This window comes from Psammomys obesus, unplaced genomic scaffold (genome assembly GCF_907164565.1).
Source record: "Psammomys obesus unplaced genomic scaffold, mPsaObe1.curated_primary_1811, whole genome shotgun sequence".
In the NCBI taxonomy this organism is placed as follows: domain Eukaryota; kingdom Metazoa; phylum Chordata; class Mammalia; order Rodentia; family Muridae; genus Psammomys; species Psammomys obesus.
In genome coordinates, this window is record NW_026594014.1 from 619,334 (window position 1) to 646,488 (window position 27,155).

Below are 27,155 nucleotides of genomic sequence, written 5' to 3' on the forward strand. Positions count from 1 at the left end.
CGGCCTCCGCGCCTGCTTCTTGGGCACTCTTACGCATGCCCAAGAGTGCTGAGGACGCGCCCACCAGAAGACTCTATTCCCACACTACCCAGAATGCTACGCGGTGCTGGCGTCATGACGTCGCGACGGGGCGTGCCCCGCGCCGTGATTAAATTATCCGAGCTGTATGAGAGAGCGCAGCAGAAGGTAGCTTCACCTCTCTCAGTTCTGGAGAGGCTTTAATCTGGGTACGGAGAGAGCTGCCGTCCTGGTGCGGCAGCTCTGCTTCCGGGTCAGGCTGTGACGCATGCGCAGAGAGTTGGGTCTGGTTTGTTCCTCTCCCAGCGTTTTGGGAGACTTAAGGGTTTGGAGATCCAAAGCAGAGGATCACAGTACACCCGCGAAAGGCGCCTTCTTCGGGACCGAGGGACACAGCGAAGATTATCCGGCCCAAGCCGACCCGAAACCGCTTGAGCGACGGCCATGGCGGCTCTAGTGAGTATTAATGAGGCGGGGATGGGGGTGTCGCAGGACAGACCCCGGGGCCTCTCCTCGTCTCACAGATCGGTTCTCTCTCAGCAGGGCCCCGGCAGCCAGAATGTCACCGAGTATGTCGTCCGGGTCCCCAAGTAAGTCCCTGTCCATTCACACCAGTACCTCCGCCCCGTGGTGTTCCCCTCCAGGCCATGGGGCAGCGCACGAAAGACCGGCCCTGCCCCCCCCTCGCCCCCTCCTCCCGGTGCAAGACACAGGAACCGATACACCTTGATAATTAATGTTAGGGTCGGTGACTTTGTCCTGTTTCAAGGGTGTAATCATGGATTTGTGACTGAGTAAGCAATAGACTCAATAGTGTCTTGCCCATTCCAGGAACACAACCAAAAAATACAACATAATGGCTTTTAATGCAGCTGATAAAGTCAACTTTGCTACCTGGAACCAGGTAAGTCTGTAATTCTGGGTGGCTGGGGCAGGGGGCTAGCCCCGGGTTGGTGGTTGCGGCATTACTTTTCCGAAACGATGGTGCCCATACCTGTAACTCCAGCAGACCTGTGTGTTTCCAACCGTTTGGAGGCAGAAGCAGAAAGACTGAGTGTTTTAGACCAGCCTGGGCAACATAAAGAAAAGAAAAAGCATGCTTGGGGGTGTGGCTCAGCTGACAGCACTCACCCAGCATGCAGGAGGTCAAGCTGCGCCTCGGCAGCACCCATGCCGGGTGTGGTGGCACACTGCTGTCATTCATCCTGGCACTGGAGAGGGGTAGGCACTCACCAGAGTAGGCTCAAGTGAAGCCCAGGATCCATGGACCATGCCTTAAAAATAAAGTAAGCCAGGCGCGGTAGCACATTGGCAGTCAGAGGCAAACTCTAGGAGTTTGAGGTCAGTTCTCTTTGGTCCACAAAGCGAGTCCAGGACAGCCAGGGCTACACAGAGAAACCCTGTCTTGAAAACAAATAGTAAAGTACTGGGGAGCAGGATGTCTCACCCTGTGAAGACCTGACTCTCCAAGTTTGTCCGCAGACCTAACAAGTATGCCATGGCATGCATAATGTCACAAAAAAATACAGTTTTAAAAGTTTGTGTTTTAAGATAAAGCCAGCTGGTTGTGGTGGCACCTCCTCCCGCCTTTTTTTTTTTTTTTCTTGGAGACTGGTTTTTTCTGTGTAGCTTTGGCTGCCTCCATCTCTCCTGTGCTGGGATTACAGGTGGGTGCCACCATGCCTGGCTCTGCACACACCTTTAATCCCAGCACTTGAGCAACAGAGTCAGGTGGATCTCTGAGTTCAAGGCCAGCCTGGTCTGCATAGTGAATTTCAGAGCAGCCTGGCTAGACAGTGAGATCCTGTCTCAAAAGAATAAAACCAGAACACAAGACAGCTACAGCCACCGGTACTAATGCCCTAGCACCAGGGAGCATAAGTTTGGAGCCAGCCTGGGCTACATAACAAGATTCTTTAGATTAAAAAAATAAGAAGAATAAAAAGAAAATTAAAGGCCAGAGTGTATTTATTTTTTAAAGAACCATCTTGTTTTTATTTTGTTATTTCTTTATTATATTCTGCCTGCATGTGAGCCAGGAGGTCAGAAGAGGGCACAGGATCTCACCATAAATGGTTGGGAGCCACCATGTGGTTGCTGGTTTGAACTCAGGACCTCTGGAAGAGCAGCCAGGGCTCTTAACCTCTGCTCCCTCTCTCCCAGCGCCAAAGGCCAGAGTTTTAAACTGTCCACTCTTTCGGGTGCTCTACTAGAATGTCACTGTCTCTGTGTGGGTTGCTCCTGAGCCTCTCCCAGGTGGACCCTCGTCTTTAGTGTTGTACCTGTCTCTGTGATCTCATGGACCAGGCTGTTTTACTGGACTACCATATTCCTTGTGGCCAGAAGTTTTTGTTGCTCGTTTTTGGTTTCTCTATGTAGCTATGGCTGTCCTGGATTCACTTTGTAGACCGGGCTGGCCTTGAACTCACAGAGATCCTCCAGAGATCCTCCTGCTTCTGCCTCTTTGAGTGATGGGATTACAGCTTGCACCACTGTGCCAAGCTGGCCAGAATCCTTTCTGTGTGTCTGCTATGTGCCTGTCAAGGCCACAGTCAGCCTCAGGTGTCTTCCTTCATCACTCTCTACCTTATTATTTCCATGACATCTGTTGGGTTCCAGGTGTAAGAATGATACAGTTTGTAGATCAGAGAATGGTTTGCAGTTCGTTCGTTCTTACCTTCTTCCATGTGGGTCCTGAGGCTTGAACTCAAGCAAGCCTCAGGCTTGGCAGCAGGTGCCATCTCACAGGCTTTCTACACTATTTTTTGAGTTGGGGTATCTCACTGAACCTGGGACTTGCTGACCTGTGAGTTTCAGGGACTCTCCCGTCTACACCTTCTTCCTGGGGTCTCGGATATACACTGCCATGCCCAGCTTTGTCCGTGGGTACTGCAGGTCCAGACTCCCGTTCCTCATGTTTGTGAGCCAGGTACTGCGCACACTGAGCCATCTCCATGGCCCTGTCTCTGGGCAGAGTGAGCAGGTGCTCGAATGCCTGCCCTTTTGCCACATGGGGTCTGCTGGGAGCACAAAGGGAGACAGACAGGGTGTTCCTGCTCCTGCAGGCCCGCCTGGAGCGAGATCTGAGCAACAAGAAGATCTACCAGGAGGAGGAGATGCCAGAGTCCGGCGCAGGCAGCGAATTCAACCGCAAGCTCAGGGAGGAGGCACGCCGGAAGAAGTACGGCATCGTCCTCAAGGAGTTCCGGCCTGAGGACCAACCATGGCTCCTCCGTGTCAATGGCAAATCGGGCAGGAAGTGAGTGGTGCTGATGGTAGGGAGGGGCCAGTGTGCGTGTCTCTCACACATGCACAGTTTGGGCATCTTCTCGGGTCTGTTCCCACCAGATTGGGGGTCCCAGTACCACCTCCCTTATTAAAATTTGATTTTGGAGGTGAAGCCGCTGGGTGTTGTTGGCCTGGCTCACCAGCCCAGAGGTGGCCGTGACACTTACCCTGTGGGAGAGAGCACTTCATGGCAAACAGGGTGGAGTCTGATAGCGCCAGTGACACGGCCTCTGCACGGTCATTCAGTGACGGGATGGCTGGAGGCTGATGTCGTGTGGCCCTCGGTAGCCAGGCTGGGTTATAGGCTAGGAGCAGAATCCACAGCCAACATGGCGCCCAGGTGGCTGGGTGATGGTTTGGGCTAAGGAGATGGTGACCCAGGCCCTTCTGTCCCTGGCATCCCTAGGAGAGCCCACATGGGTGCTGTGGAGGGGCGGGTGGGGATGGTGGTGCAGCAGGCCCTGTGGGTAGGGCCATGACCTGACCTAGGCTCTCCACAGGTTCAAGGGCATAAAGAAGGGCGGGGTGACAGAGAACACGGCCTACTACATCTTCACACAGTGTGCCGACGGTGCCTTCGAGGCCTTTCCCGTGCAGAACTGGTACAACTTCACACCCCTGGCCCGACACCGCACACTTACTGCCGAGGAGGCCGAGGAGGAGTGGGAAAGGTGAGCCGAGAGGCTTAGAGTGCAGACACCCTTGGAGCAAGCCCATCCGGTGCTGGCAGCTGTCTGCCCAAGTGCTAGCTTGGGCAGACCTGGCTCACCTGAGTCCCTGGCCTGGCAACTGAGGGCTGGTACCGCAGATAGGCACAGCCTGGGGGTCCAGGGAGGCGCCTCCTGCTGGCAACTGCCTCAGTTCTAGCCTGGGAGGCAGAGAAGGTGGATGTGGGGAAGCTGGACAGAGATGCTGGGGAGGCTCTGTGCCTGCCCACAAGTCTGGACGCTGCAGTGCAGCTTCCCAAGGAGCCAGGATTGAAATGGCAACAGCAGCCTCTCCCCGATGCTTAGTCTTACTCCGAGCATGACAGCTCCTTGCTCAGCGTGACTCCGGCTACCCCTTCTCTAATGAGTCATGAGATGAATTGTGAGGATGCAGGGTGGGGTAGTGCATGTCACCCTAGTCCTCAGAAGGTGGCAACAAGAGCAGCAGGAGTTCAAGTCGTGCTCTGCTGTATTAAGTTTGAGACCAGCTAGGGTTTTATGAGGTCTGGTCCAAAACACCCGGGAATTTGCCAGGTATGATGGTGCACACCTGTAATCCCAGCACGCTGTTGAGTTCAAGGGCAGCCTGTTCTACAGAGTGAGTACCAAGACACTCAGGAAAATACAGAGATCTTATCTCACCAGTCCCCATCCACACACACACACCACAAAAACTTTTTTTTTTTTTGCTGGGAACAGACCCTGAGCCTGGAGAGCTAAGATGTGAGGCTCCCAGGGGCTTAGGTACACACAGACCTGAGGCCATCTCAGAGCTCACCCTATAACATTTCCAGATTCGGAGGTCTGAAATGGCTCAGGCTGCATGCTCTGCCCTTTTCGTTTTGTTTCTGGTTGGTTGGCTGGGGGCTGGTTGGCCTATAGCATTCTGTGTGCCTTGCAGGGTCTTTCTGCCTTAGCCCCCCACAGCGTGCATGCCTTATGCACGTCGTCCTGTCATGCCCACCTGTTTCTCTGGAGGAGAGGTGCCCTCCTGAGTGCCCTGGCCATTCTCCACCGTCCTCCTTGCCCAAGCTGTCCTCTTCATCCCCTTCGCTGTGCACTAGGCCAGGCCGCTCCCTCACTGTCCCCCTCACCCCCCTTGCTGTGTACTCAGCCACTGTCCACTGTCCCCACTTGCAGGAGGAACAAGGTCTTGAACCACTTCAGCATCATGCAGCAGCGGCGGCTCAAGGACCAAGACCAGGATGAAGAGGAGGAGGAGAAGGAGAAGCGTGGCCGAAAGAAGCCCAGTGAGCTGCGCATCCATGACCTAGAGGACGACCTGGAAATGTCCTCCGATGCCAGCGATGCCAGTGGCGAAGAGGGTGAGCAGGGACCCAGAGGACTTAGTTCAAATACAGCCATGCTGAATTAAGGCTACCAGGGAAGCTCCAGACACATGGTCACTCTATGAGTGGCCCTTTACAGAATCCCATGGGATCTGTTTGCTTGACTGTTTCGGGTGCTGTGCTGCAGCTCACATGGGCCTGTGTGAGCATAGCTATAGGGTTTCTGTGTCTAAGTAGCAGTACTGGTGGAGTAGGGTGAGGGCAGTGGGCTAGTTACTTGAACAGGAGGGATATCTGCCCAGGCTAGCTTTCTACTTTCTCTTAGAATTTGCTCAACCTCAGGTACAGGCTCCCTGTCAAGATCTAACACATGAAAAACCATGCCAGGCTGGCGTGCTGCAGTGATCCAAGAACGCAAAAGGTCTGAGGCAGGAGGCTCCACAGTTCACAGCCAGCCATGTCTGGCTACACGGACCCTATCTTAAAAAAGCAAAGGGCTAGAGCAGGTGTTGGTGACACGCCTATAATCCCAGCACTCAGAGGCAGAGGCAGGTGGATTTCTGTGAGTTCATGTGGTCTACAGAGCAAGTTCCAGAATAGTCACAGATACAGAGAAACCCCATGTACAAAAAAAACCACAAAACCACAAAAAATAAAACCCCCAAAGGACTAGTTGGATAGTTCAGAGGTGGAGAGCCCTTTCCCCACACCCCACAGGTATGTAGTGGGGGGCCACATAGGCTCCCTCAGTGAGGGCTGGGGTGGAGCCAGGGTGCTGTGCCCACCTAGAGCCCCGTTTGGTCACAGCACTGGCATATTAGACAGCTGTATTATAACAACAAAATCACAGTCACTAAGTAGCAATGAAGTGGATTTATGGTTGGGGGTCACACATGAGGAACTGTGTTAAATAAAGAGTTGCAGCATTAGGAAGGATGAGAATCACCGCTCTAGGTTGTGTCCCCACCTGAGGCACAGTTTGTATTTATGTACTACTTATACTGCAAATCAGCAACCTGTAAGACTCCTTCAGAAAGCTGTCTTTGGTGGCACAGGCCTGGGACCCCAGCACTGAAGAAGCTGAGGCAGGAGATTCATTAATTCAGGGCAAGCCTGGACTACAAACCAAGGCTTCATATGAAAAGTAAAATCTCACATGTATGTTTTTGCTGTAGAGTTGAACATCCATCACCATAATGACTTTTGGAATGATTTCAAATCTGTCTTAGTCAGGATTACTGTTGCTGTGATATGACACTATGATCAAAGAAAGTTGGGGAGGAAAAAGTTTAATTACACTTCCATAGCACTGTTCTAGGAAGTCAGCCCGGAAACCCAAACAGGGCAGGATCCTAGAGGAAGGAGCTGAAAAAGAGGTCTTGGAGGGGTGCTGCTTACAGGCTTGCTTCCGTGGTTTGCTCAGTTTGCTGCTTTCTTCTTTTTTTTTCTCTGAGACAGGGCTTCTCTGTGTAGTCTTAGCTGTCCTGGACTCACTTTGCAGACCATGCTGGCCTCTAACTCAGAGATCCACCTGCCTCTGCTTCGCAGAGTGTTGGGATTACGGGCATGCCCATTCTTGTGGAACCCAGGACTGCCAGCCCAAGGATGGCACCACCCACAATGGGCTGGGTGCTCCCGTCAATCACTAAGAAAATTAGTAACCTGGCCAGTGGCGCAGGCCCGCAACCCCAGTGCTCTGGGAGGCAGGGGCAGGCGGATTGTTGTGAGGTCAAGGTCTACAAAGTGAGTCCAGGACAGCCAAGGGTACACGGAGAAACCCTGTCTAGGAAAAAAAGGAAGAAAAGAACCTACAGGGTCACTATGGCCTGATTTTATGGAGCAGTGCTCTCAATTGAGGCTCCTTCCTCTTGGATGACTCTAGTTTGGATCAGGTTAATGTAACTAACCTCGACAGAATTCCTGCCTTTCTCTCCTGGTGACTGTGAGTCCTCATGTCCCTATAGCGCTGCATGCTCAGATCCTTTATAAAAGTGTCAGATGTCAGTGACTGTGGCCTTGACTGTCAGTCCTTGAGGATAACGATGCACATGGCATCACGTTAGAGTTCCTGGCTAGGTGGCGAATGCTGCTCAGGGCACAGCATCTGCCTAGAACCTCCCTGGGGGTGTGGCTTCGGTAGAGCCCCCGCCTATCCTGCAACGCTCTGGGCTCATCCAGTCTGAGCCCCTCTTACATCGCTTTCCATTCACAGGCAATAGAACCTCCAAGGCTAAGAAAAAGGCCCCACTGACCAAGGCAGGCAGGAAGAAGAAAAAGAAGAAGGGCTCAGATGACGAGGCCTTTGAGGACAGTGACGATGGGGACTTTGAGGGCCAGGAGGTAGACTACATGTCTGATGGCTCCAGGTGAGGCAGGGGAGGCAAGCGGGAAGCAGGCCCACGGCCACCGGCTTCACAGACTCACACCCTTCTCTGCCCTACAGCAGCTCTCCGGATGAGACGGAGGGCAAGCCCAAAGTGCCCCAGCAGGAGGATGGTCCCAAGGGTAGGTGTCAGTTGGGGACCAGCTGGGAGGTGGGAGTCTGCTGGAGAGTTGCCTCTCATATCTGTGTCCCCAGGTGTGGATGAGCAGAGTGAGAGCAGTGAGGAGAGTGAGGAGGAGAAGCCCCCTGAGGAAGACAAGGAGGAGGAGGAAGAGAAGAAGGTCCATACCCCACAAGAGAAGAAACGCAGGAAAGGTAGATGGGGTGTTCAGTGCTGGTGGACAATGGACAGCGCCCTCCTCTTCTGGACCCACTCGCAGAAGGTGCTGGGAGGGTGGGCTCTAGGGTCTCTGCTTACGATCCTTCTCTGGTCTGTGCAGACAGCAGTGATGAGTCAGATAGCTCAGAGGAGAGCGACATTGACAGTGAGACCTCCTCAGCGCTGTTCATGGCGGTAAGGGAAGGCAGGGCCCGGGGGGGCTTGGGTGGGAATGAGGTTTGAGCCTTCAGACTCACATCACGACCTCTGCAGAAGAAGAAGACACCCCCCAAGAGGGAGCGGAAGCCATCAGGGGGAAGCTCAAAGGGCACCAGCCGGCCTGGAACTCCCAGCGCAGAAGCTGCAAGTACCTCTTCCACCCTGCGGGCTGCAGCCAGCAAGCTGGAGCAGGGTGAGTGCCCAGAAAGCCTGTCCCTGGAGGGAGCGGAGCTGCCGGCAGCCATATCCTTCTGTACACCTGGTGTCCCCGATGTGGACTCCCCCAGACCTGACATTACTCTTTCCAACAGGGAAGCGGACAAATGAGACTCCAGCAGCCAAGCGTTTGCGGATGGACACGGGTCCGCAGAGCCTGTCTGGGAAGTCCACACCCAGCGGCGGGTACGTTCACACAGGAGCAGAAACACAGGTGGGACTTGGCTCAAAAGACTCTTATGTGACCAGAGCCTCCCTCCCTCCCTCCAGTGACATCCAGGTGACAGAGGAGGCTGTGCGCCGCTACCTGACCCGCAAGCCCATGACCACGAAGGACCTGCTGAAAAAGTTCCAGACCAAGAAGACCGGGCTGAGCAGCGAGCAGACCGTGAATGTGCTGGCCCAGATCCTCAAGCGCCTCAACCCCGAGCGCAAGATGATCGCTGACAAGATGCACTTCTCCCTCAAAGAGTGACACCAATAAAGAGAACAGACCCAGCGTGTGTGTCATCACTGCCACCTCATGGAGTCATGAGGCACCCAAGACCTCAGTCCATAGCCAGCTTGTCCCCTGTGCACGCTTTAGCATCTCTGCCCTGACCCTTCACTGGGGTATTCTGGGTGAAGGTGGGGGTTCCTATCCCTGACCACGCCCCAGCCCCTCCTTGGAGGATTCTCGGTAGGGTCCCCACTCTCGAGCAAGCATGTGTCTCTCCCTTGTATCATTGTGTTGTGTGGGGTCTGTGGTGGGCTGGTGTTTGGAAGTGCTCAGCTTCCAGCAGTCCTCCAGGAGTGCAGGCTGGGCCTCTGCTGTCGGTACAGCACAAGTGAAATGCCGGGACTCAGACCTGCTACTCTAGTAGTTTCAGCCATTGTCCTCTTGCTGCTGTGGCTGAGGCTGGCCTCAGATCCTCCTCCACTTCTGCAGTGCTGGGGTGATGGGCACGCACCACTGACAGGCATGGCTCTTTTACTTTGTCTTTTGAGGGAGAGTCTTGCTGTGTAGCCTAGGCTAGCCTGGACTCAAATGCCAGGATGACAGTTAAGTTGCCCTGCATATAGCCTTGGCCACTGAGAACTTGGCAGTTCCCAGCTTGGGCACTTCCCTTCGGTCACTGGAATTTAAACCTATTTCTGGCATTGGCACCTGGATGCTGTTTTCCATTCCCAGGTGACATTCCTGGGGTCCCCCTTATCTCCTGACAGGCCCAGCAGTATATCTTTTCCAGGCCAGCAGGCGTTGTTCAGGGAGAGAGTGCTTTACATTCTTGGATAGTGACATGGCTGATTGGTACTTGGCCTGAGCTGCTACCTTGAAAGCCGGGTCCTGAGCAGTCTGGGTGAAGCAAGAGCTTCCTCTCACCGGCAGCTGGACACCAGTGGAAACTCACTCCCACTCCTGCCACCCCTGGCTGGTGATTGTAGGAATGTTCCTACTCACTGAGCATCCCTGCCCAGCCTTTTGCTGGCCCTTTGGGCCTGGGCTTGAGGTGCCACCCATCTAAGGGCAGGCAGGGTATGCACCGGTGGCTACGGGCAGAACTGTGAGTTCAGGGGAACCTAGTTCACCTAGTTCAATAGTTTCTGGATGACAGACAAGTCACATTTGAAAGCCATTGTGTTTCTTTTCCTTTTTGAGACGGTTCATATAGCCCAGGCTGGCCTTGAACTGGTAATCCTCCTGCCTCAGCCTCCCCAGTGCTGAGACGACAGGCATACACCATCATGTCAGTTTAGGCTGTGCTTTAGATGGAACCCAGAGCTTATTCATACATGCTTAGCAAGCATTCTACAGATTCAACTCCAACCACTTGTGCCTTTTAAAAAAGATATTGTGTGTGTGCATGCGTGAGCGTCTGGGGTGGCTATGCAGCATGCGCATGGGACATGGTGGTCAGAAGACAACTTTTGAAGTTCGCTCTCCCCTACTGTGTGGATTCTGCAGTTCTCATGTGTTCAGCCCTGTGGCAAGGGCTTGTACCTGCTCACTGCTCACTGTACTAGCCTATGCTGGCCTCACCCTCAGCAGTCCTGCCCCAGCCTCCTGAGCACGAAGGACCCCCATGCACCCACACCAAGCATCTCCCAAGTCCTCGGCTTGTTGCCTGTGTTCATCTGCTGGGTCTCATGGATTCAGAAGTCCACAGAATCTGTGACCTTCAGGGAATGATTTGTTGCTGCCTCGTAGGAGACGCAGCAAACTCCAGCCTCTTGGTTTCTGATGCCCCAAAACCCAGACTATCTGTAGCTCCAGCTCTTAGGTTGACCTCCCCAGAACAGGAGTCCCAGCCCTGGGGCCATCCTCTAGCCTCTCCCTTTTCCTGTTTTGATGCTGGCTCAGCCAGGTCCGGAGACAGGGGCATGATGTCTTAATCCTGGCTGAAGCCGAGATGGATGGGTGCCCTTCCCAGTCCCTATCAACCCCACATGGCCCACACTCCAGCACCAGGCCTGTAACAAGGCCCTTCCTGGAACCCTCTGTACTTCTCCCACTGACAGCAGGTTGGGCGGAAACACAGCTTGGTAGCCAGCTCAGGGCTTACTTCTGGCTAATGGTAGGACACTCATAAATCAGGGGCGTCAGGGGAGTCGGATATGGTTCTATGGAATGTCTGGGTGGGTGAGCCATCAATTCTTAGAGGTGAGGGTGTGGGGACAAGGTGGGTGGGACCCTAGTGGCTTCCCTTGGCCACGGTGCTGGCAGTAAGTTTAACCCCCAGGCTCGGCAGGGAATAAATTCGGGGCACTAGGGTCTCGGCATCCTGGGACCTGCCTGTCACAATGGCTGCAGGAAGACTTCCAATCATGTTTCTACTCCTGTCCTTGCACCTGGGCCTCGGCTGGGTTGCTGATGCTCAAGAGGCTCCTGTGGCAGATGACCGCTCATCCGAGGAGATGGCAGAGACTAAAGGGACCTGGAATCCCCATCGGGGTAAGAATTCCTGGGGCCTTCTGACTCCCCAGTTCCTTCTCTCAAGCTCCCCTTTGCTTCATCATCGTGTTCTTCCCCACACCAGGTAATAACCATGTCCGCCTCCCAAGAGCCCTGGCTGGTCCATGCCAGCTGTGGAGCCTGACCCTGCCTGTGGCTGAGCTGGGCCTGGGCTATGCCTCAGAGGAGAAGGTCATCTTCCGATACTGTGCTGGCAGCTGTCCCCGAGAGGCCCGAACCCAGCACAGCCTGGTGCTGGCCCGGCTGCGAGGGCAGGGTCGAGCCCACGGCCGACCCTGCTGCCAGCCCACCAGCTATACTGATGTGACCTTCCTGGACGATCGTCACCGCTGGCAACAGCTGCCTCAGCTCTCAGCCACTGCTTGTGGCTGTGGTGGCTGAAGGTGGCCAGCCCTGTGTCTCACAAGCATGAGGCAGCCTGGGCTCAGGTGACATTTATTGGAAACTTGCATAGGCAAAGATAAAAAGCAAAGGGACTTGTGATTGGCTCTCAGCAATGAATGCAATAAAAGAATTGTTCTCATGGCCTTAGGAGTGTGTGTGATGGAGTTCACCCTGGCAGCACCAGGCTGTGTGAGTCCTGACACCTTCGGTGTCTCTTGAGAGGCCCGGCCTTGCAGATGAAAGCGGCCATGATACTCTTTTTTTCCTACCTCATTCACATATCCAGAGAATCGGCACACAGGTCAGCAGGCTGGGGGTGGCACCTCTGGCCTTCCTGGCCCCATCCCCTCAGGGAGGGAGCGGCAAATCACTGAGATGCGTCGGCCCCGAGGGACCCGGCGCTCCCCGAAAAATGATTCATCATCTCGAAGAATCTCATGGGAGAAGTCGTATCGGGCTGAACCCCTGCAAGAAGAGACAGGCTGAGGGGGGAGGTGGAGGAAAGTCCTGTCCCCTGTCCCTTCAGCATTGCTTTTCTGAGTGGTGGAGGTGCCATCCTCTGCTGTGAGATCAGAAACAAGATGTGAGAAACACTTGGCCTCATCTGGGGCTCCCAGGCTAGGCTGTACCTTAGAATGTAGAGAGAACCTGGCTCCAGCAACAGTTCCAGCCACTGCTCAGGTTCCTGGGTGTGCACCAGCTTCATAACACTTGGGGACAGCAGCGAAAGGCCGGCGATGGTAGATCCACAGAACTGAATGAGGGTTACAGTGTGTGTGTGGGGGGTCAGGCTCCAATCTGCCCTGCTGCCCCACCCACATTCTATCTGGGAGTTCTGAGGGGCTGCCTTCTGCCCACCTTGACACTGTCAACATGGGGCTTGATGTAGCCTCGAGGTTCCAGGTCCAACACGTGGACCAGAGATAGCAGGGTCTGGTCAGGGCCAAAGGCAGCCACCTGGACCCGCTGCAGGATGGCCTGGCTTGCTTCGGACCATCGGGATTTCTCTGTCTCCCTGAAGCCGTGGATAGCCTGGACAGAGAGCTCAGGGCATGACTGGGAACTTCCAGGACAGGGAAATGAGACACAAAGGACACATCGCAGGCAGTCTTTCCAGCTTGAACTCACAGTCCAGCCTTTAAGCTGGCTCAGCGAGGTCTCAACCTGGTCTCCAGGCTCCAATTTCCAGTGGCCACCTCAGTTCTGTCGGTTTTGGCCCACTCAAGACCCTAGTGAGACCCCAACTGCTGGCACTCTCCTGAGTCTGCTTTCTCTCCCTAATCTTGTTATCAACACCCCTCAGCTCCAGAACTTCAGTCTGAAGTGACCTCCTTGCCCTCCCTGCCCATTCCTTAGTGCTCCCCAAAGTCCTCCCTTTGATTCCAGGCCCAGCCCCACACACAGCTCCCGTTCCCAATGAAGCCCACGAGTGATATGCTCCCACTGGAACACTGCACTGCTCTACCTCCCCTGAGCGCAACCCTCCTGTCCACTTTCCCTGGCTCCGCGTCCTTAATCTGTTCTAAGTCCCACCCCCGACACCCGAGCTGCCAGCCCTCCCCTGGACTCAACTCTGGCATCAAGATCAGCCCTGTCCCACAGGGCGTGCCGACCTCTGTCCCTCCCGAGCTGCCCAACACCCGCCACGTCCCTTACCGGAGCAGCCCGGCTCCCTCCCACCCACGACCACCCCGTCCCACCCGAACCTGTCCCTAACACACCGTGCCCAGCTTGGCCGCGCCTGCCGAGGCACCCGCCCCTCACCGCGGCCAGGGGATACTCCGGGCCTCCCGCCCCGCCCACTCACTGTCCCAGTGGGCGTGGCCGTAGCTCTCCGCCCCGCCTCGGACCCGCCCACTCACCGCGTCCCAGTGGTCGTACTCATAGCGCCGTCGCCGCAGTTGGGGCTCCAGTTCCCGGGTCAGCGTGTCCTCCTCCGCCTGGCTCAGGAAGCCGGGCAGCACCAAGGCCTCGCTGCGCAGGCGGCTCAGCACGGCAGGGTCCGAGCCGCGCACCCAGCCACACCCAGAGAACGCCCGCAGCGCCAGCCTCCCGCTGCCCGCCATCTTCGTGAGATGACTGGGGCAAGCCGGGCCACGCCCCCGCGAGCCCGCTATTGGCTCTCCCACTAGCTCCCAGCCCGCCTCCTCCCCCACGCTATTGGACACGAGAACACACTCACATCCTATTAGCTGTATCACGAGTCGGTCTACTGCGGGCCCCGCCTCTCGGCCCTGAGCAAGTTCCACCCAGGTTCCCGAGGTGCGGACCTCGGGGTCACGTGGGGCAAAGCCAAGGTTAGAAGTTCAACCAACCGATCACACACACGTACGGCCTGTCGCACAGCACACCCTGGTGGAGAGCGAGGATAACAACTCCTAGGTCAGCACTGACTACCACTTGAGGCCAGCCTCAACTACAGGAGATGCTGGCCGCAAGATAAAAAAATAAGACGTTCCAAAAAATAATACCAATTAATACAATCCGCACCTCAAAGGTTGTGAATTAAAAAGCCAGAACAGTAGTCCAGTTCCACACCCCTCTAATAAAGTAACATCTGGCTGGGTCTAGGAAGATGGCTCAGCAGTTAAGGCACGTTGGCTTGTTTGGTTCCCGGACCCGCACTCTCAGTGCAAGCAGAAAAGCGACTCCTGCAAGTCCTCATTTGACAAGGCACTGGCTCCTGCCTCTCTCCCATGAATAAACTGGTCCAATTGCCCTTTTTATCTACAAACCCAATCCTCAGCTTCCATCTTTACTAAAATTCCATAAAAATTGCCCTACCATTCTTTCTGGCTCCAGCCTGCCTTTGGAACCTGCAATCAAGCGTCAGGACTTTTGGCACGTGCTGAGATCACCGGTGCCAGGTCTCATGGGTCAGAGGATCAATTTAAAGTTGATCCTCTGTGACTCCTCCACGTTGCCCCTGGTGGCCCCTCCAGTCTAACTCTCCAGGGGCAGGGACACAGCTTATCAGGTCAGAATTTATTTATTTATCCCCCACCTCCGGGACAGGGTTTCTCTGCCTAGCCTTGCCTGTCCTGGACTCACTTTGTAGAACAGGCTGGCCTTGAACTCACAGAAAGTTGCCTGCCTCTGCCTCCCTGGGTTCTGGCATTACAGGTGTGTACAGCTGGGACTGGCTGGTAGCAGTACCTATCAGGAGGCTCCAGAGGACAGCACACCCTCCTCTGACTATGAGCATTGTACTTGAATGCACAAACCCACACATAATAAAAAAGATATGCATAAAGCCATCCTTTTACCTGCTGGCTTTGGGCCAGTATATGGCTCATATTTGCTGACAGCCAGGCGTGGTGGTGCACGCCTTTAATCCTAGCAGAGGCAGATAGGTATCTGAGTGTGAGGCCAGCTTGTTTTATGATGCTAGTCCTAGGACAGCCAGGGCCACACAAGAGAAAGTCACAGAGTTTGCTGACTGAAGAAGTGGTTTGTCAAGGTGAAAAGGGCCTGGTGTCTTACAGAAGTAACTGAAGGCGCTTCAGACGTGGGACAAAGACCAAAAAGATTTAATTTAAAATCAGAGTCTTAGGCAAGCTGCCCTCCTGCGATGATGGCAGCCTCAAGGCATAGCTCCTCCAGGGGTCCCCCTGGGCTCAGCAGAGGAAGTGTGGGCAGTCCTCTCTCTGGTCTCCACACTCCTGGAGATGAGGCCAGGCCTTTAGGTGCTTGCTGGGGAAGAAGGATCGGTCGGTGCTATGGGAGTCTCCTTCTGTACCAGTTCTGGCTCATCCTCCCCATCCTGAGGTGGGTGGACCAAGACCTTGTCCAAGATGCCAAACTCCTGGGCCTCCATGGGGCTCATGTAGCGGTCCCTCTCCATGGCTGACTCTGGGGAAAGCAGTACATGTGGGTAAGAGCAGAGACCTGGATGTAGTCCTCAAACTCCCAGGTTGAAGTCCCTACCAGTAGTAGAATGGTTTATGGAGTTCTGAGGATGGGTCCCCACCATGGATCTGTGGCGGCACACACCTGTGATCCCAGCACTCAAAGAGGCAAAAGCAGGAGCATCTCTGTGAGTTGGAGGCCAGCCAGGAGTTATACACAGAAAACAAAAACAAAACCAACCAACCAAAAACCAAAAGAGAAAGCTATTTGGAAGGCAAAAGCAGGAGGATTTAAAGTTCAACGCCAGCCTGGACTACATACCAAAATCATGCCTCAAGATTGGTATAGCACTCGCCTAGACCACACAGGGCCAGGATCCATCCCTAGAACCACCTGTAATCCCAGAAAACCAAAGGTAGAGCCAGTAGCATCAGGAGTTGAAGGTCATCTTTGGTGATGCAGAAATGTCACCTTCTAGGCATCAGCTACTCCTGACCTTCCTGTTTCCAGGACTGAGATACACATTCCTAGCATTTCAGCTTCCAGCCCATGTTTCATGGCTGAGTTACCTAAAACATGTGCTCTGATAATTCTATGGGGCTTGGGACTTCTCTGTGTCTGTTTCCCCAGCAGTAAAAAAAACAAAAAAACATTTTATTTCTTTTTTTGTTTGTTTGTTTTTGAGACAGGGCCTCTCTGTGTGGCCCTGGCTGTCCTGGAACTCTGCAGCCCAGGCTGGCCTCAAACTCACAGAGCACCACCTACCCATGCTCCCTGAGCGCTGGGATTAAAGGTGTGCGCCACCACATTCTTTTTTCTTTTTTTTTGGAGATGTACTTAGTTATTATATATATAGTGTTCTGCCTGCATATAAGCCTGCTCCCCAGAAGAGGGCACCAGGTTGCTACGGGTGTTTTGGTTTACGATATGTAAACATATTTTTCTTATAATGCCAAGCTGGGGAGTTTTAGTTTGTCTACACTGTTTAGTGTCTCCTGTGGAGCACGGTCTTTGCCAGGTGGAATTAGCCCAGAGGAAGAAGGCAGCTACCCGGGGGAGGACTGCTTGCTGCTGGTTTGTCCTGCTGCTGCCTTTGCTGTTTGCTGATTTGCTGGTTACCCGGACTTCTGGATTTCCTGACGACTTTTATTGGTATGCCCCCAACAGAATCCTACAACCCTACCCAGCAAGAAGTAGCAGAGAGAACTCCGGCCCTTTCCCCACTAACCCTTCTCTCCTACCCAGCATTGGGGGGTTGGAAGGGGTAGCGTTTAATAGCCCTAAATAAAGTAAATGTGTTAAAAAGTCTAAGCCTACAGCAGAGCTCATTATAAACGTGGTTGCTGGGAATTGAACTCAGGACCTCTGGAAGAACAGCCAGCAGAAGTGCTCTTAACCTCGGAGCCATCTCCCCAGCTACATTTCTTTTTTTTCAGACAGGATCTCAGACAGCCTAGGCTAGCCTCAAAGGCATGCCCTCAAGCTGATTGTCCTGCCTGAAGCTGCCCAGTGCTGGGTGGCAAATGTGCATCACCACACCACAGTGATTTAATTTTTACTGACTACTCGAACGGTCAGGGCTCGGCACCCAGCTGGTGGGAGAGAATCAGCTCCTGAGCACTGGCCGGCGGCCACTACATCCCACAGCACACATATGCCCACTCACATACCAATAAAATGCACCAGGAAAAGGTCACATGGCACCATGTGATGACTCCCAGGCTGAACACATGCGGCCAGCAGCAAGATACATCAAAGAAGGGCATCAGGGCAAGCAAGACAGCTTGGTGGGAAGAGGTGTTTGCCACCCAGTGATGCCCTGGACTTCAATCCCCACACCCCACAGGTGTCAGGAGAGTCCTTCAAACTATCCTCCTACCCCCACATCCACTGTGGCAGGCACATGCCCCCCCTCCCCCCCCAACCAGCTTCTAAAAATAAAATGTCCCAGGTACCAGGGAGACCCTGCCGGCACCCACAAGCACCAACAGTCCTTGCTACCTTCTCCCACCCAGAATAACCTGTCAAAATAGCACAGACCAGGTGAGCACGCTCTTTTGTGGCTCCTTTATTTATTTCGGCCTGAGGCTGACTCTTGGAATATTCTCTAGGTCAGTCTACGACTCCCTATTCTCCTGCATCCACCTCCTGGTGCTGGGATGACAGGTAGGTACCACCACACCGCGTTTGCAAGGCTGAACTGAAGAGCTCAGAACAGAGGATTTTAACCAGAGGGAATTCTGCCCAACAGGCTAAGAATTGCTGTTTTCTGATGCTGCACATAGACAACCCAGGGCCTAAGAAAGGATGAGCCCCGGGGTTGGGGAGCTGTTCTAGCAGAGGACCCAGATGCAATTCCCGGCACCCACACTGTGGCTCACTTCAGGGGACTTCCACACTCTCTTCTGACCTCCTCAGGCATCAGGCACACACTCAACTTTGCTCAACTTTGAGACATACACACTGGAAAAACGTCATTATATATACAATAAAAAATAAATGAATAAAAAGAAGAAGAAATGTATCCTTAAGGCACACCCCCAGCCCTCACTGGGGAATTCTGGGGCGGGGCTCCACACCTAACCATGCTCCTAAACCCTCCCTGTGGGCTCCTAGGCAGGGGCACCACTCCTGACCACACCTCCAGGCCCTCAGTGTGTGGCCGGGGCTTGTTCTAGGCGGGAGCTCTACCAGAGCCACACCCCAGCCTTTCCAGACACTTTTGGCTATCGGCTTTGGAAGGGGCCACATTTGTGGGCTAGGGATTCTACTGACCAAGCCCAGGGCCGAGGGTGACCGTACTGAGCGCTGTGGCTCGGAATGTCCTGGTGGGGAAGCCCCGGGTTAGGACAGCGCTCCCGCCGTGTGCTCACCGATCACCTGCAGGCTCTGCTTGGTGTGCTTGGCATAGATGCTGTACAGCTGCTTCTTCAGCTTCATGATCTCCTCAGCCTGGATGGCAATGTCTGTGGCTTGGCCCTGAGGACAGCGAGTTGAGAAGACAAAGCCCACAGCTGATACCAAAACAAGGACTATCCCTGTGCTCCAGCCCCTGAGATTCTCACTGCACCTTCTTCCCACCCAGCTAGTTTTACTTCATTTTTGTGTGACAGGGTCTTCCCACACAGCTCTGGCTGTGCAGGACATCACTGTGTAGACGAGGCTGGCCCGAAATTCAAGAGATCAGCCTGCTTTTGCCTCCTAAATCCTGGGATTAAAGGTGTGCACCTAGGCGGCTATTTTTGTTTTCTGTCCTTTCCAGGTGTTGGAGACAGAACCCAGGGCCTTGCGTGTGCATGGTAAGCATTCTGCTCCTGAGGAGCCCGTCCCCAGCCAAGAAAACACCAATCTCAAAGCAGTGGCAGTCAGAGGATCTCGGAGGTTAGAGGACAGCCTGGTCTACACAGTGGGCTCCAGGAAAGCTAAGGCTGCAGGGTGAGACCATCTCTCCAACAAAGAAGAAGCAGTGACACTCTAGTCCTGGTTCCTGAGGGACATCCCTGCAAAGTGCGCACTCACCCTGGCTCCCCCGGAGGGCTGGTGGATCATGATTCTGGAATTGGGCAGTGAGTGGCGCATGCCCGGGCTGCCGGCGGCGAGGAGCAGGGAGCCCATGCTGGCAGCCTGACCAACACACCACGTGCAGATAGGGTTCAGAATGTACTGCATTGTGTCGTAGATGGCCAGGCCCGCAGTCACCACACCACCTGCAGGAAGGGGAGCAAGTAAGGACCCAGGGGTCCACCCACCCCAATACCCTCCTAGCAAACCACAAGGACAAATGTCATTAGGGGTAGGGGTGACAGAAATGAGGAGGGGTAACAGAGAGTCCTTCCTTCAGAATCGGCAACACACACAATTTAAAAAGTCAGAAGGCTCTGTCAGCCACCTCCCAGCTGTGCGTCACCACGTAGGGCCAGCTCTTCCCCAGGGCACACGCGGAGCTTTGGTGAGAAATGAGTGCACTCTGCAGAACATTCTGTGAAAAGTGCCCGTCCGATGGTGAGCAATCAAAACTGCCCAGCCTTCGGCTGCTGAGAAGCATCAGCTGGCAAGGTGTTCACCATCAAGCCTGATGGACTGAGTTCAAGCCCAGGGCCCTACATGATGGAAGGGTAGACCTGACTCCTACAGGCTGCCCTCTGACCTCCACGCAGGCACACGAAGCCATGCGTTGTTTGCTCATCCACACGCACATAAATAAATGTAACTCTGACTTTTTTTTTTTCTTAAAAACCCGCTATGTCTGGGGTGGTGGCTCTGCTAGCCCCCCTAAGGTGAGTGGCGCAGGTGGGAGAACTGCAGAGAAGCTGAGCAATACAGTGAAACTTTTTTTTTTTAATTAGGCTACTGTCAAAGCTGGAGAGACTGCATAGTTGGTAAAGTGCCTGCTACCTGAGTTCTGATCCCCAGCACTCACAAAGAAAGGCTGGGGAGGCGGACACAGGAGGGGCCTTGGGCTCACTGACCAGCTAGACTGGCGGACTTGAGAAATTCCAGCCAGCAAGAGACCCTTTTGGATTGATTTTAATTACTTTATTTGTCCCTGAGACAGGGTTTCTTTGTGTAACTCTGGTCATCCTTGAACGCATTATATACACTAAGCTGGCCTTGAACTCACTCTGCCTAGGGATAAAGGCGTGTGCCACCACTGCCCAGCTAAAACTCCTAAGTTTCTCTCTTTGGTTTTTTGAGACAGGGTCTCTCTGTGTAGCTCTGGCTGTCCTGGAACTCACTATGTAGACCAGGCTGGCCTTAAACTAAGAGATCCACTTGCCTCTGCCTCCCAAGCGCAGGAATTAAAGGTGCTTTGAGCAATTTAAAAATGTTTTAATTCTGCAGAAAGCTGTTTCACACCCATTCCCCTGACAGGGAATCTCTGACCCCAGATCCCCACAACCAGGCCAGGCCCTTCTCACCTGGGCTATTGATGTACATATGAATGGGTTTCTTGTTGCTTTCAGACTGTAAGAACAGCAGCTGGGCGATGACCAGGCTGGCCACACTGTCATCAATCTGCAGGTGGGGAGAGCAGAGGTACCCCCAGGTTGAAGGTGGGAAGGGTGGAAGTTTAATGAGCTGAGGCCCTGGGAAGCAGGAATTTTGAGCATAGCGACGGAATGTCAGGAAGCCCCAGGACAGTGGAATACGATAAGCTGAGGAAAGGTCTGGTGTTGTAGTGTGGCAGGTACAGCTCAGCTCGCTCAGCATGAACAAGGCCCTGGGTTCAAGCACTGCCCAAACCTGGTGTAGTAGTACACACCAATCATCCCAACACTTGGGAGGTGGAGGCAGGAGACTCAAGGGTTTCAAAACCAGCCTGAGCTACACAAGACCTTGTCTCAAAAAACCAACTGGCTCAGTGGGCAGAACTCTGGCCGAGTTCCATTTCCAGCACTACATAAACCTGGTGTTGTGGCAAAACCCCCATCTCAGCCTTAAATGTCATGGCAACTACTTAGAGAGATCAGGGCCAGCCTGGGACCCTGTCTCTGAAGACGACAGAACAAGGACGAGCTGACATCGACACCCCAACATTTGGGAAGCTAAGGGAAGAGGATGGCAAGGTGAAGGCTAGCCTGGACTACATAACAAAAGTTTGGCTCAAATGGAAGAGAATGTTTGCAAGGTCAGGGACTAGGGTCTAGAAGGTCACAAGGGAGGAGGAAGGCGGAGGGGCAAGCGGACCGGGAACACGACACAGCGCTTGGCAAGGGGAGAAATGTTGGAGAGCGACAGCAAGGTGTTTTCGGAGAACACGGGGGTCGCTCACCGGGCCCATGACGCACACGATGCGTTCCCGCAACAGCCTCGAGTATATGTCATAAGCGCGCTCGCCTCGACCCTGGTGGGAAGAGAACCGAGGTGAGAGGTCATCGTCCCTTGCACGCCCACCGACTACAAGCCTCCCAGTCGGTCCCCTCCAGGGCCACGAACCGTCTGCTCCACCACTATGGGAATGAGCGGGAAGGCTCGCGTCGCAGTTCCATGCAGGCTCCTCCGCAGGGGCGAGACGCTCCCAGCAGTCCATGGCGAGGAGAAAGGAACGGCGAGGCGAGACAAGACTGCACGGCATCCGCCAGCAGCCACCCGGGCCTCCCGGAGCAGTAGTCGGGGCCACATGACTCCGCGCGCCCTCGTTTGGCTTCCGGAACTACAACCCCCGGCGTGCTTTGCGGGAGTCTAACACTTCCGGGAACGGAGTGGCTGGAGCGACAGAAGACGGGGGTTAAAGCTATGGGGGCGGGGTCTTCCTCGAATGTAAGCGTTCGAGTGACTAGGGAAAGCCTGCGTCTCAGGCCCACGTAGATGCCTCTCAGTAGGCCTCGCGTTCCCCGGCGTTCACGCGGGAAGCACGGAGGGTTGAGGCGAGGCCTAAAACGAGATACCTGCTAGCCACCATCGCTCCCGCAGCTTGCAGTACGTCGGTCTTCCGGAACTACAATTCCCAGGTGCTTTGCGCCTGTGGCTCCCGCCTGTAGGCTCTCTAGAGAAAAGGGGCGGGACTCACTGGGGAAATTATTGAACAATTAGCTGAAGGAATTGGGGACCCTGTGGAGGACTCGTAGGACCCCGGGGCAGGAGGCCTGACTCTTGCTGGGAGTACGGGATGTTCGCTACACCTGTATTCGTCCCGTTCTCAGAGGGCGCCCAGCTCTCTAAAAACGTTCCTTTATTGTCCCCAGTCCAAGTGGGACTTGGGAGATAGGCGAACCGTTTCTACTGTTTATGTGCACAGTCTCCACTTTGAGAAGTACTGTCGCCCCCACCCCACCCCCGGCCCCGCCAGACCCAGGTCCCGGGAGCTTCCTCTACAGCCACATATCTGCTTCTCCCGTGGCCTCCAGCCTCACCTGTGCCCACGTTACTTCCTCACTCAGCAGCTGGAGGCCCCTGGAAGAGGCGAACCTGAGCCGTTGAACCTGCGACATCATGGCTTCCTGTCAGTCACCCCTGCACCCATTTCCGTTGTCTTCCTTGCGACTCCAGCAGCCACACTTTGCCCCACATGGGACAGCCCTCTCCATCACAACACGCCTCTATCAGGCTGAGACATCATGCTTTGCTTCCACAGCAGGCACGTTCCGGAACTTTCACCTGAGGCAAGCATTGCTTAAAGCACGTTGCACTGATTGATCTTTTGGCTTTGTCTTTCATGTATATAGAACAGGAGCTTCATAGGGAGACATTCATCTCCTCCCCGACGCCAACCCTTTTCCCCAGCCTCTCACTGGGGTAATCTAGGTCAGGGCTCTGCCTTTGAGCTCCTCCCCATAGTATCTCATTTAATAGCCTTAGCACCCTTAAGAAACAGAAACTACTTCACCTCCAGCTTCCTAATAGGAAACTAGAACCCAGAGAAGTTAGGCAATTTATTCTAAGTCTTAACAGCTAGCAAATAATAGACAGAAGCTGTTGAACTCCGCTTCCTTGCCTGTGAAATGGGAGTGTCTAGCGTGTCCCAGGATTCCTGAAAGATTTCCTTGCCAGCCACCGTGTTCCCTGGGAAGACAGAAGTTGGTGACTGGAGACCTGTGCGTGTAGATTGCACAAAGCCCAGAAACGAACACCCAGGGCCATGTTTGTTCTCAGAGCTCTCCAGACAGCGTAGGCTCTTGCCGTTGCTCTTCGTTGCCCATTGTACTCAGGTGACAAGACCCAGTTGCTGGAGACATTGGTCGCTTTGGTCACAGGATGTGGAGAAATCAGGCAGGAGCTGACAGGGGGCTTCCTTCCTGCCGCTCGACGCCATGGGGCTAGACAGTGACATGCTGGCCACTGGGGGACAGAAGACTTCACTGGTCTTATCCAGCTGTGGACCCTGAGTACTGCAACTGTAACCTGTGGCAAGATGCTGCTTCCGGTGCAATAGTGGCAGGAGAGCTACAGGGGCAACCACCAGCCTTCTGTTTGGAGCCAAGGCTGCTCTGTGGGCGGGAGCCACGTTCCGTGCTACAGCTTGACTAGAGCCCACACTAGAGTCACACGCCAAGGAGGGAGGCTTGCCTTCTGTTGCTGCGCTGCGGTTGTGCTGTGAAACTGCCTTCTGAGTGTTCCTGTGTACCCAAGATTGCAGCTGCTCTGGGCATCATCAGAGACGCTTTGCTGTGCTGCAGGCAGGAGAGAATTCAGAGACTCACAAGCCAGAATGCAGAGAAAGAACTGGCTGCAACTGTTCAGCCCTAAGAGGGATTCTGGCAGCCCCGCTGCCCCTCAGGGCTTGGGGGACATTGCAGAAGAGGTGGCAGGAAGAGCGTGAGAGTTGGAGGGTTTGACAGGAGTTGTGAAATGTCGTCTAATGGACCTGTGACCTCACACAGCTGTGGCTGCCCGGACAAGGTCAAGCCAGCAAGGTTGGTCAGCAATTAGTGGACTCAATGGGTTACAAAAAAAGGACATGAAGGTGGGGGAGGCTGTGCTGAAAGACCCCTGCCTCACCCTAAGTTAAACATAGCTAACGCCATTTTGTGAGACACCACTGTTTTGTAAAACTCTGAAGGCCAGATGAGAAACTAGAAAATTACTGAGAAACCTAGCTGTGTCACCCACTTGGGATATCTGTGGTCAGGCTGCCCCTGTTGAGTTAAAAACAACTTGTTGTGACTACCCTCATGGGATATCTGACAGAGGTTGTTCCAGCTGAGATAGGGAAAAACAAAATAACAGGTGGCCACGTTAAGGGGTGGTCAATCTTGGTGTCCCTGCCAAACTTTGACACAAACCGTGGTCTCATGTAAACGTACCAATCAGCCCCCTGTAACCATGCTTCTCGCTTCTGTACCAGTGCTCCTGCTCTAAAACCCTATAAAAACCCCAGCTTCCTATCTAGGGGGCGCGCAAAAGTCCTTTCGAGTGAGAGTGACTTTCGCCCCGGGTACCCGTGTATCAAAATAAAAGCCTCTTGCTGTTTACATCCAAATAGACTCGTTGTTCCTTGGGAGGGGGTCTCTCTCAGACGGCAGATACCCTCCGGGGATCTTTCAGTGCCAGGAGGGTTGGGAGGACCAAGCTCTGAGTAAAATACTTTTCATAAATGTGTGAAATTGTTAATAAAGATTTTAAAAAAAGCAAGGCAGGCAGGGTAGCGCACACCTTTAATTGCACTTATGTGGTAGTGTTGTCTATGTGAGGCGGGATCTCCGGTAACCCACAGACAGTTTCAGGCTGGCCTGGAACTCACTATGCTGCCAAGGCTGGCTTCAATTCCAGAGCTTCCCTGAGGTCTGCAATGACAGACACGAGGCACCCCAGCCTTTCTCTGGAGTCTCATACTTAAGCTCATGATAGCACTGTGATACACGGACATCCCTCAGGGAACAGTGATAAACCCCAGGGAATCTGGGTCAAGACTGTTGAAAGCAGATTAAAATCTGCAGGTGTGATGGCACCAGCTCACTGGTTTTGAAATTGAGTTGTGTAACGCGCCACCAGTGGGTGTTGGCTCATCCTGCTCTTGTGGGAATCGGTTCTCCCGGCAGGACACCACTGCTGCGACAGTCCCGAGAGCTGGCCATGGCAGCCCTGGCCTGTCGCCCCCACACTCAGGAGGTGGAGGCAGAGAGAAAGTTAGTTGTTGGCCTGAACGTTTTCCTGGGAGGTGTGAATGAATGTCACTCACCTTGGCCAGGACACCTAGGAAATGTCCCACCCCCATGTGGCTTGGCCAGCAAGTTAATTGGGTTACATATGGAAGCATGACAAAAGCTCATCCAGCGCAGGCGACAACCCTCCAAAAATTGGCAGAGGGAGCCCCGCCCCCCCCCACACACACATGCCCCTCACTCAGAGACCACATGCAGTGACAGTGTCAGGCCAACAACAGTGATTGGTCACAATGTTAGGCAGCTGTGGCAAGTGGGTACGGGGCGGGGGGCGCAATCCCTCTTCATCCCCCTTGTTAAAGGTCTCTCTCTCTCTTTGAAACAGGGTTTCTCCGTGTAGCTCCAGCTGTCCTAGAATAGCTCTGTAGTCCAGGCTGGCCTTGAATTTGAGATCCACTTACCTGAATTAAAGGCGTGCACCACCACATCCAGCTTTGAGTGGTTAGTTTTGCGGCTCTCCGCTTGGTTAGTTTTTGCGGCTTCCCGAGACAGGGTCTTTTGTAGCTCCGGCTGGCCTGCTACTGGCTACACATTCAAGGATGACCTTATAGTGTCAAGTGTGTGCCATGGCACGGTGTTTATCCCATAACCTTCTAGAGTGAATCAAGTCTGTGAGTTACATGGGGAAGACAGCCCTATAAAAGTTAGACAAGAGTGGGGCAGAGGCCTCAGGGTTAGACCTGAGGACGCATGCGGCGGAAGGCCTGAACCGGAGTTGCCCTCTGACCTCCTCGAGTATCATAGCACACACGCATACAAATGAGTAAATATGTGGAAAGAAAAGAGACGAGTAGAAGCCGGCCACCGCAGACCCAGACACAGCAGGCTCTCCTCACTGTGCAGCCGAGGATGATCTGGAATTCCTGGTCCCCCTACCTCCACCCACACAGTGTTAGAACAGGTGTGTGTCGCCATGCCTGGCAGTCGCTCGGATTTCTGGCAGACGGTCAAGTTCAAAGGTTCTAGATGTGTTGGACTAATAAGAGCAGAGCTGCCAGGTCTGCTGGGAAGGCACGGCTGCCCGGTGCTCCTTCCCTAAGGTTTGAGTCTCAGGAGAGAAAAAAAGGGATGCCAAAAGGGAGTCTCCTCATAAGCGGGGTGTGGTGGCACCTTCCTGTCAACTCAGTACTCAGAAGCATCCCTGCCAAACCAGGCTGGCCTGGACTGCATGGTGGAACTGCTTAAAAATAAATTAAGGCTGGGAGAGATTGCTCAGCCATTAAGGTCGCTGGCTGTTCTCCCAGAGGACCTGGAAAGTGAACCCACACTGAGCTACCTCTAATTCCAGCTCCAAGAAACCAGACTCCCCTTCTGGCCTCTGAGGCCACTGCACTCATGTGACCAAAAACATGTGCATACATGTGATCGTTTAAAGAACCTGCTCTTTAAAAGATAAAGTTTTAAAAAAGAGGACTGACTGGGCCTGCTGACACATGCCTGTCATCCCAGCACTTGGGGAGTGGAAGGAAAGGTTGGGGAGCATCCCTGCGACAGGGCTCAGGAAGGTAAGTACCTGCCTGGATGGTTCTTAGGAACCATGAATGCAGGACACTGGGGAGGCAGAGACGGGAGGGTCCAGCCAGCCTGCCCTCAGATTCAGTGACAAGCCCTGCCTCAAAAGGCATGGCGGAGAGGCTAGAGAGATGGCTTTGGGGTAAGAGCCCTTACCATGTCATCCTGAGGACAAAGTTCAGGTCCCAGCACTCACAAAGCAAGCCAAGTGCACCCACAAACGCCAGTCACCCCAGCTCTGAGAGGGAAGACACAGGATTCCTGGGGACTGCTTGGTGTCAGCCCAAGGTTCTGGAAGAGACAGTACTCTAGAGGAATGGGACCAGAGTGATGGAGAAGGCCATGGACACTCCCTGGCCTCCAACACACAGGGCAATAAATGTAATGTGAAAAATAGAAGACAGGCAGCAGGTATG

At 54.0% G+C, this 27,155-nt stretch overlaps 4 protein-coding genes across 9 annotated transcripts; 2 read left to right on the forward strand and 2 right to left on the reverse strand.

The window, feature by feature from the left end:
- The first annotated feature begins 147 nt into the window (after positions 1-147).
- Gtf2f1 (general transcription factor IIF subunit 1) lies at positions 148-8,938 on the forward strand. Of its 5 annotated transcripts, none has more exons than XM_055617706.1 (13): positions 148-474; positions 559-608; positions 850-922; positions 3,084-3,277; positions 3,807-3,977; positions 5,154-5,338; positions 7,515-7,668; positions 7,749-7,807; positions 7,881-8,000; positions 8,126-8,199; positions 8,278-8,416; positions 8,535-8,625; positions 8,710-8,938. In XM_055617706.1, the coding sequence occupies exons 1-13, from the start codon at positions 463-465 to the stop codon at positions 8,912-8,914; spliced, it is 1,527 nt and encodes a 508-aa protein (XP_055473681.1). In that variant the 5' UTR covers positions 148-462; the 3' UTR covers positions 8,915-8,938. The 5 variants fall into 5 exon arrangements, with proteins under 5 accessions (XP_055473681.1, XP_055473682.1, XP_055473679.1 ...); XM_055617707.1 differs by having other exon boundaries at positions 562-608; XM_055617704.1 differs by having other exon boundaries at positions 149-474; positions 7,746-7,807.
- Alkbh7 (alkB homolog 7) lies at positions 6,161-13,862 on the reverse strand. Of its 2 annotated transcripts, XM_055617710.1 has the most exons (5): positions 13,639-13,862; positions 12,635-12,808; positions 12,406-12,530; positions 12,046-12,241; positions 6,161-8,271 (listed from the first exon to the last, which is right to left on the reverse strand). In XM_055617710.1, the coding sequence occupies exons 1-4, from the start codon at positions 13,840-13,842 to the stop codon at positions 12,079-12,081; spliced, it is 666 nt and encodes a 221-aa protein (XP_055473685.1). In that variant the 5' UTR covers positions 13,843-13,862; the 3' UTR covers positions 6,161-8,271; positions 12,046-12,078. The 2 variants fall into 2 exon arrangements, with proteins under 2 accessions (XP_055473685.1, XP_055473684.1); XM_055617709.1 differs by lacking the exon at positions 6,161-8,271 and having other exon boundaries at positions 11,812-12,241.
- On the forward strand, positions 11,221-11,773 carry Pspn (persephin). The gene is made up of 2 exons (XM_055617712.1): positions 11,221-11,371; positions 11,457-11,773. The coding sequence occupies exons 1-2, from the start codon at positions 11,221-11,223 to the stop codon at positions 11,771-11,773; spliced, it is 468 nt and encodes a 155-aa protein (XP_055473687.1).
- A 1,426-nt stretch (positions 13,863-15,288) lies between the features above and the next one.
- Clpp (caseinolytic mitochondrial matrix peptidase proteolytic subunit) lies at positions 15,289-21,804 on the reverse strand. Its single transcript, XM_055617785.1, has 6 exons — positions 21,563-21,804; positions 21,399-21,470; positions 20,545-20,641; positions 19,145-19,332; positions 18,499-18,604; positions 15,289-15,628 (listed from the first exon to the last, which is right to left on the reverse strand). Exons 1-6 carry the CDS (start codon positions 21,746-21,748, stop codon positions 15,459-15,461), a joined length of 819 nt encoding a protein of 272 aa, XP_055473760.1. The 5' UTR covers positions 21,749-21,804; the 3' UTR covers positions 15,289-15,458.
- Between the last annotated feature and the right edge of the window lie 5,351 nt (positions 21,805-27,155).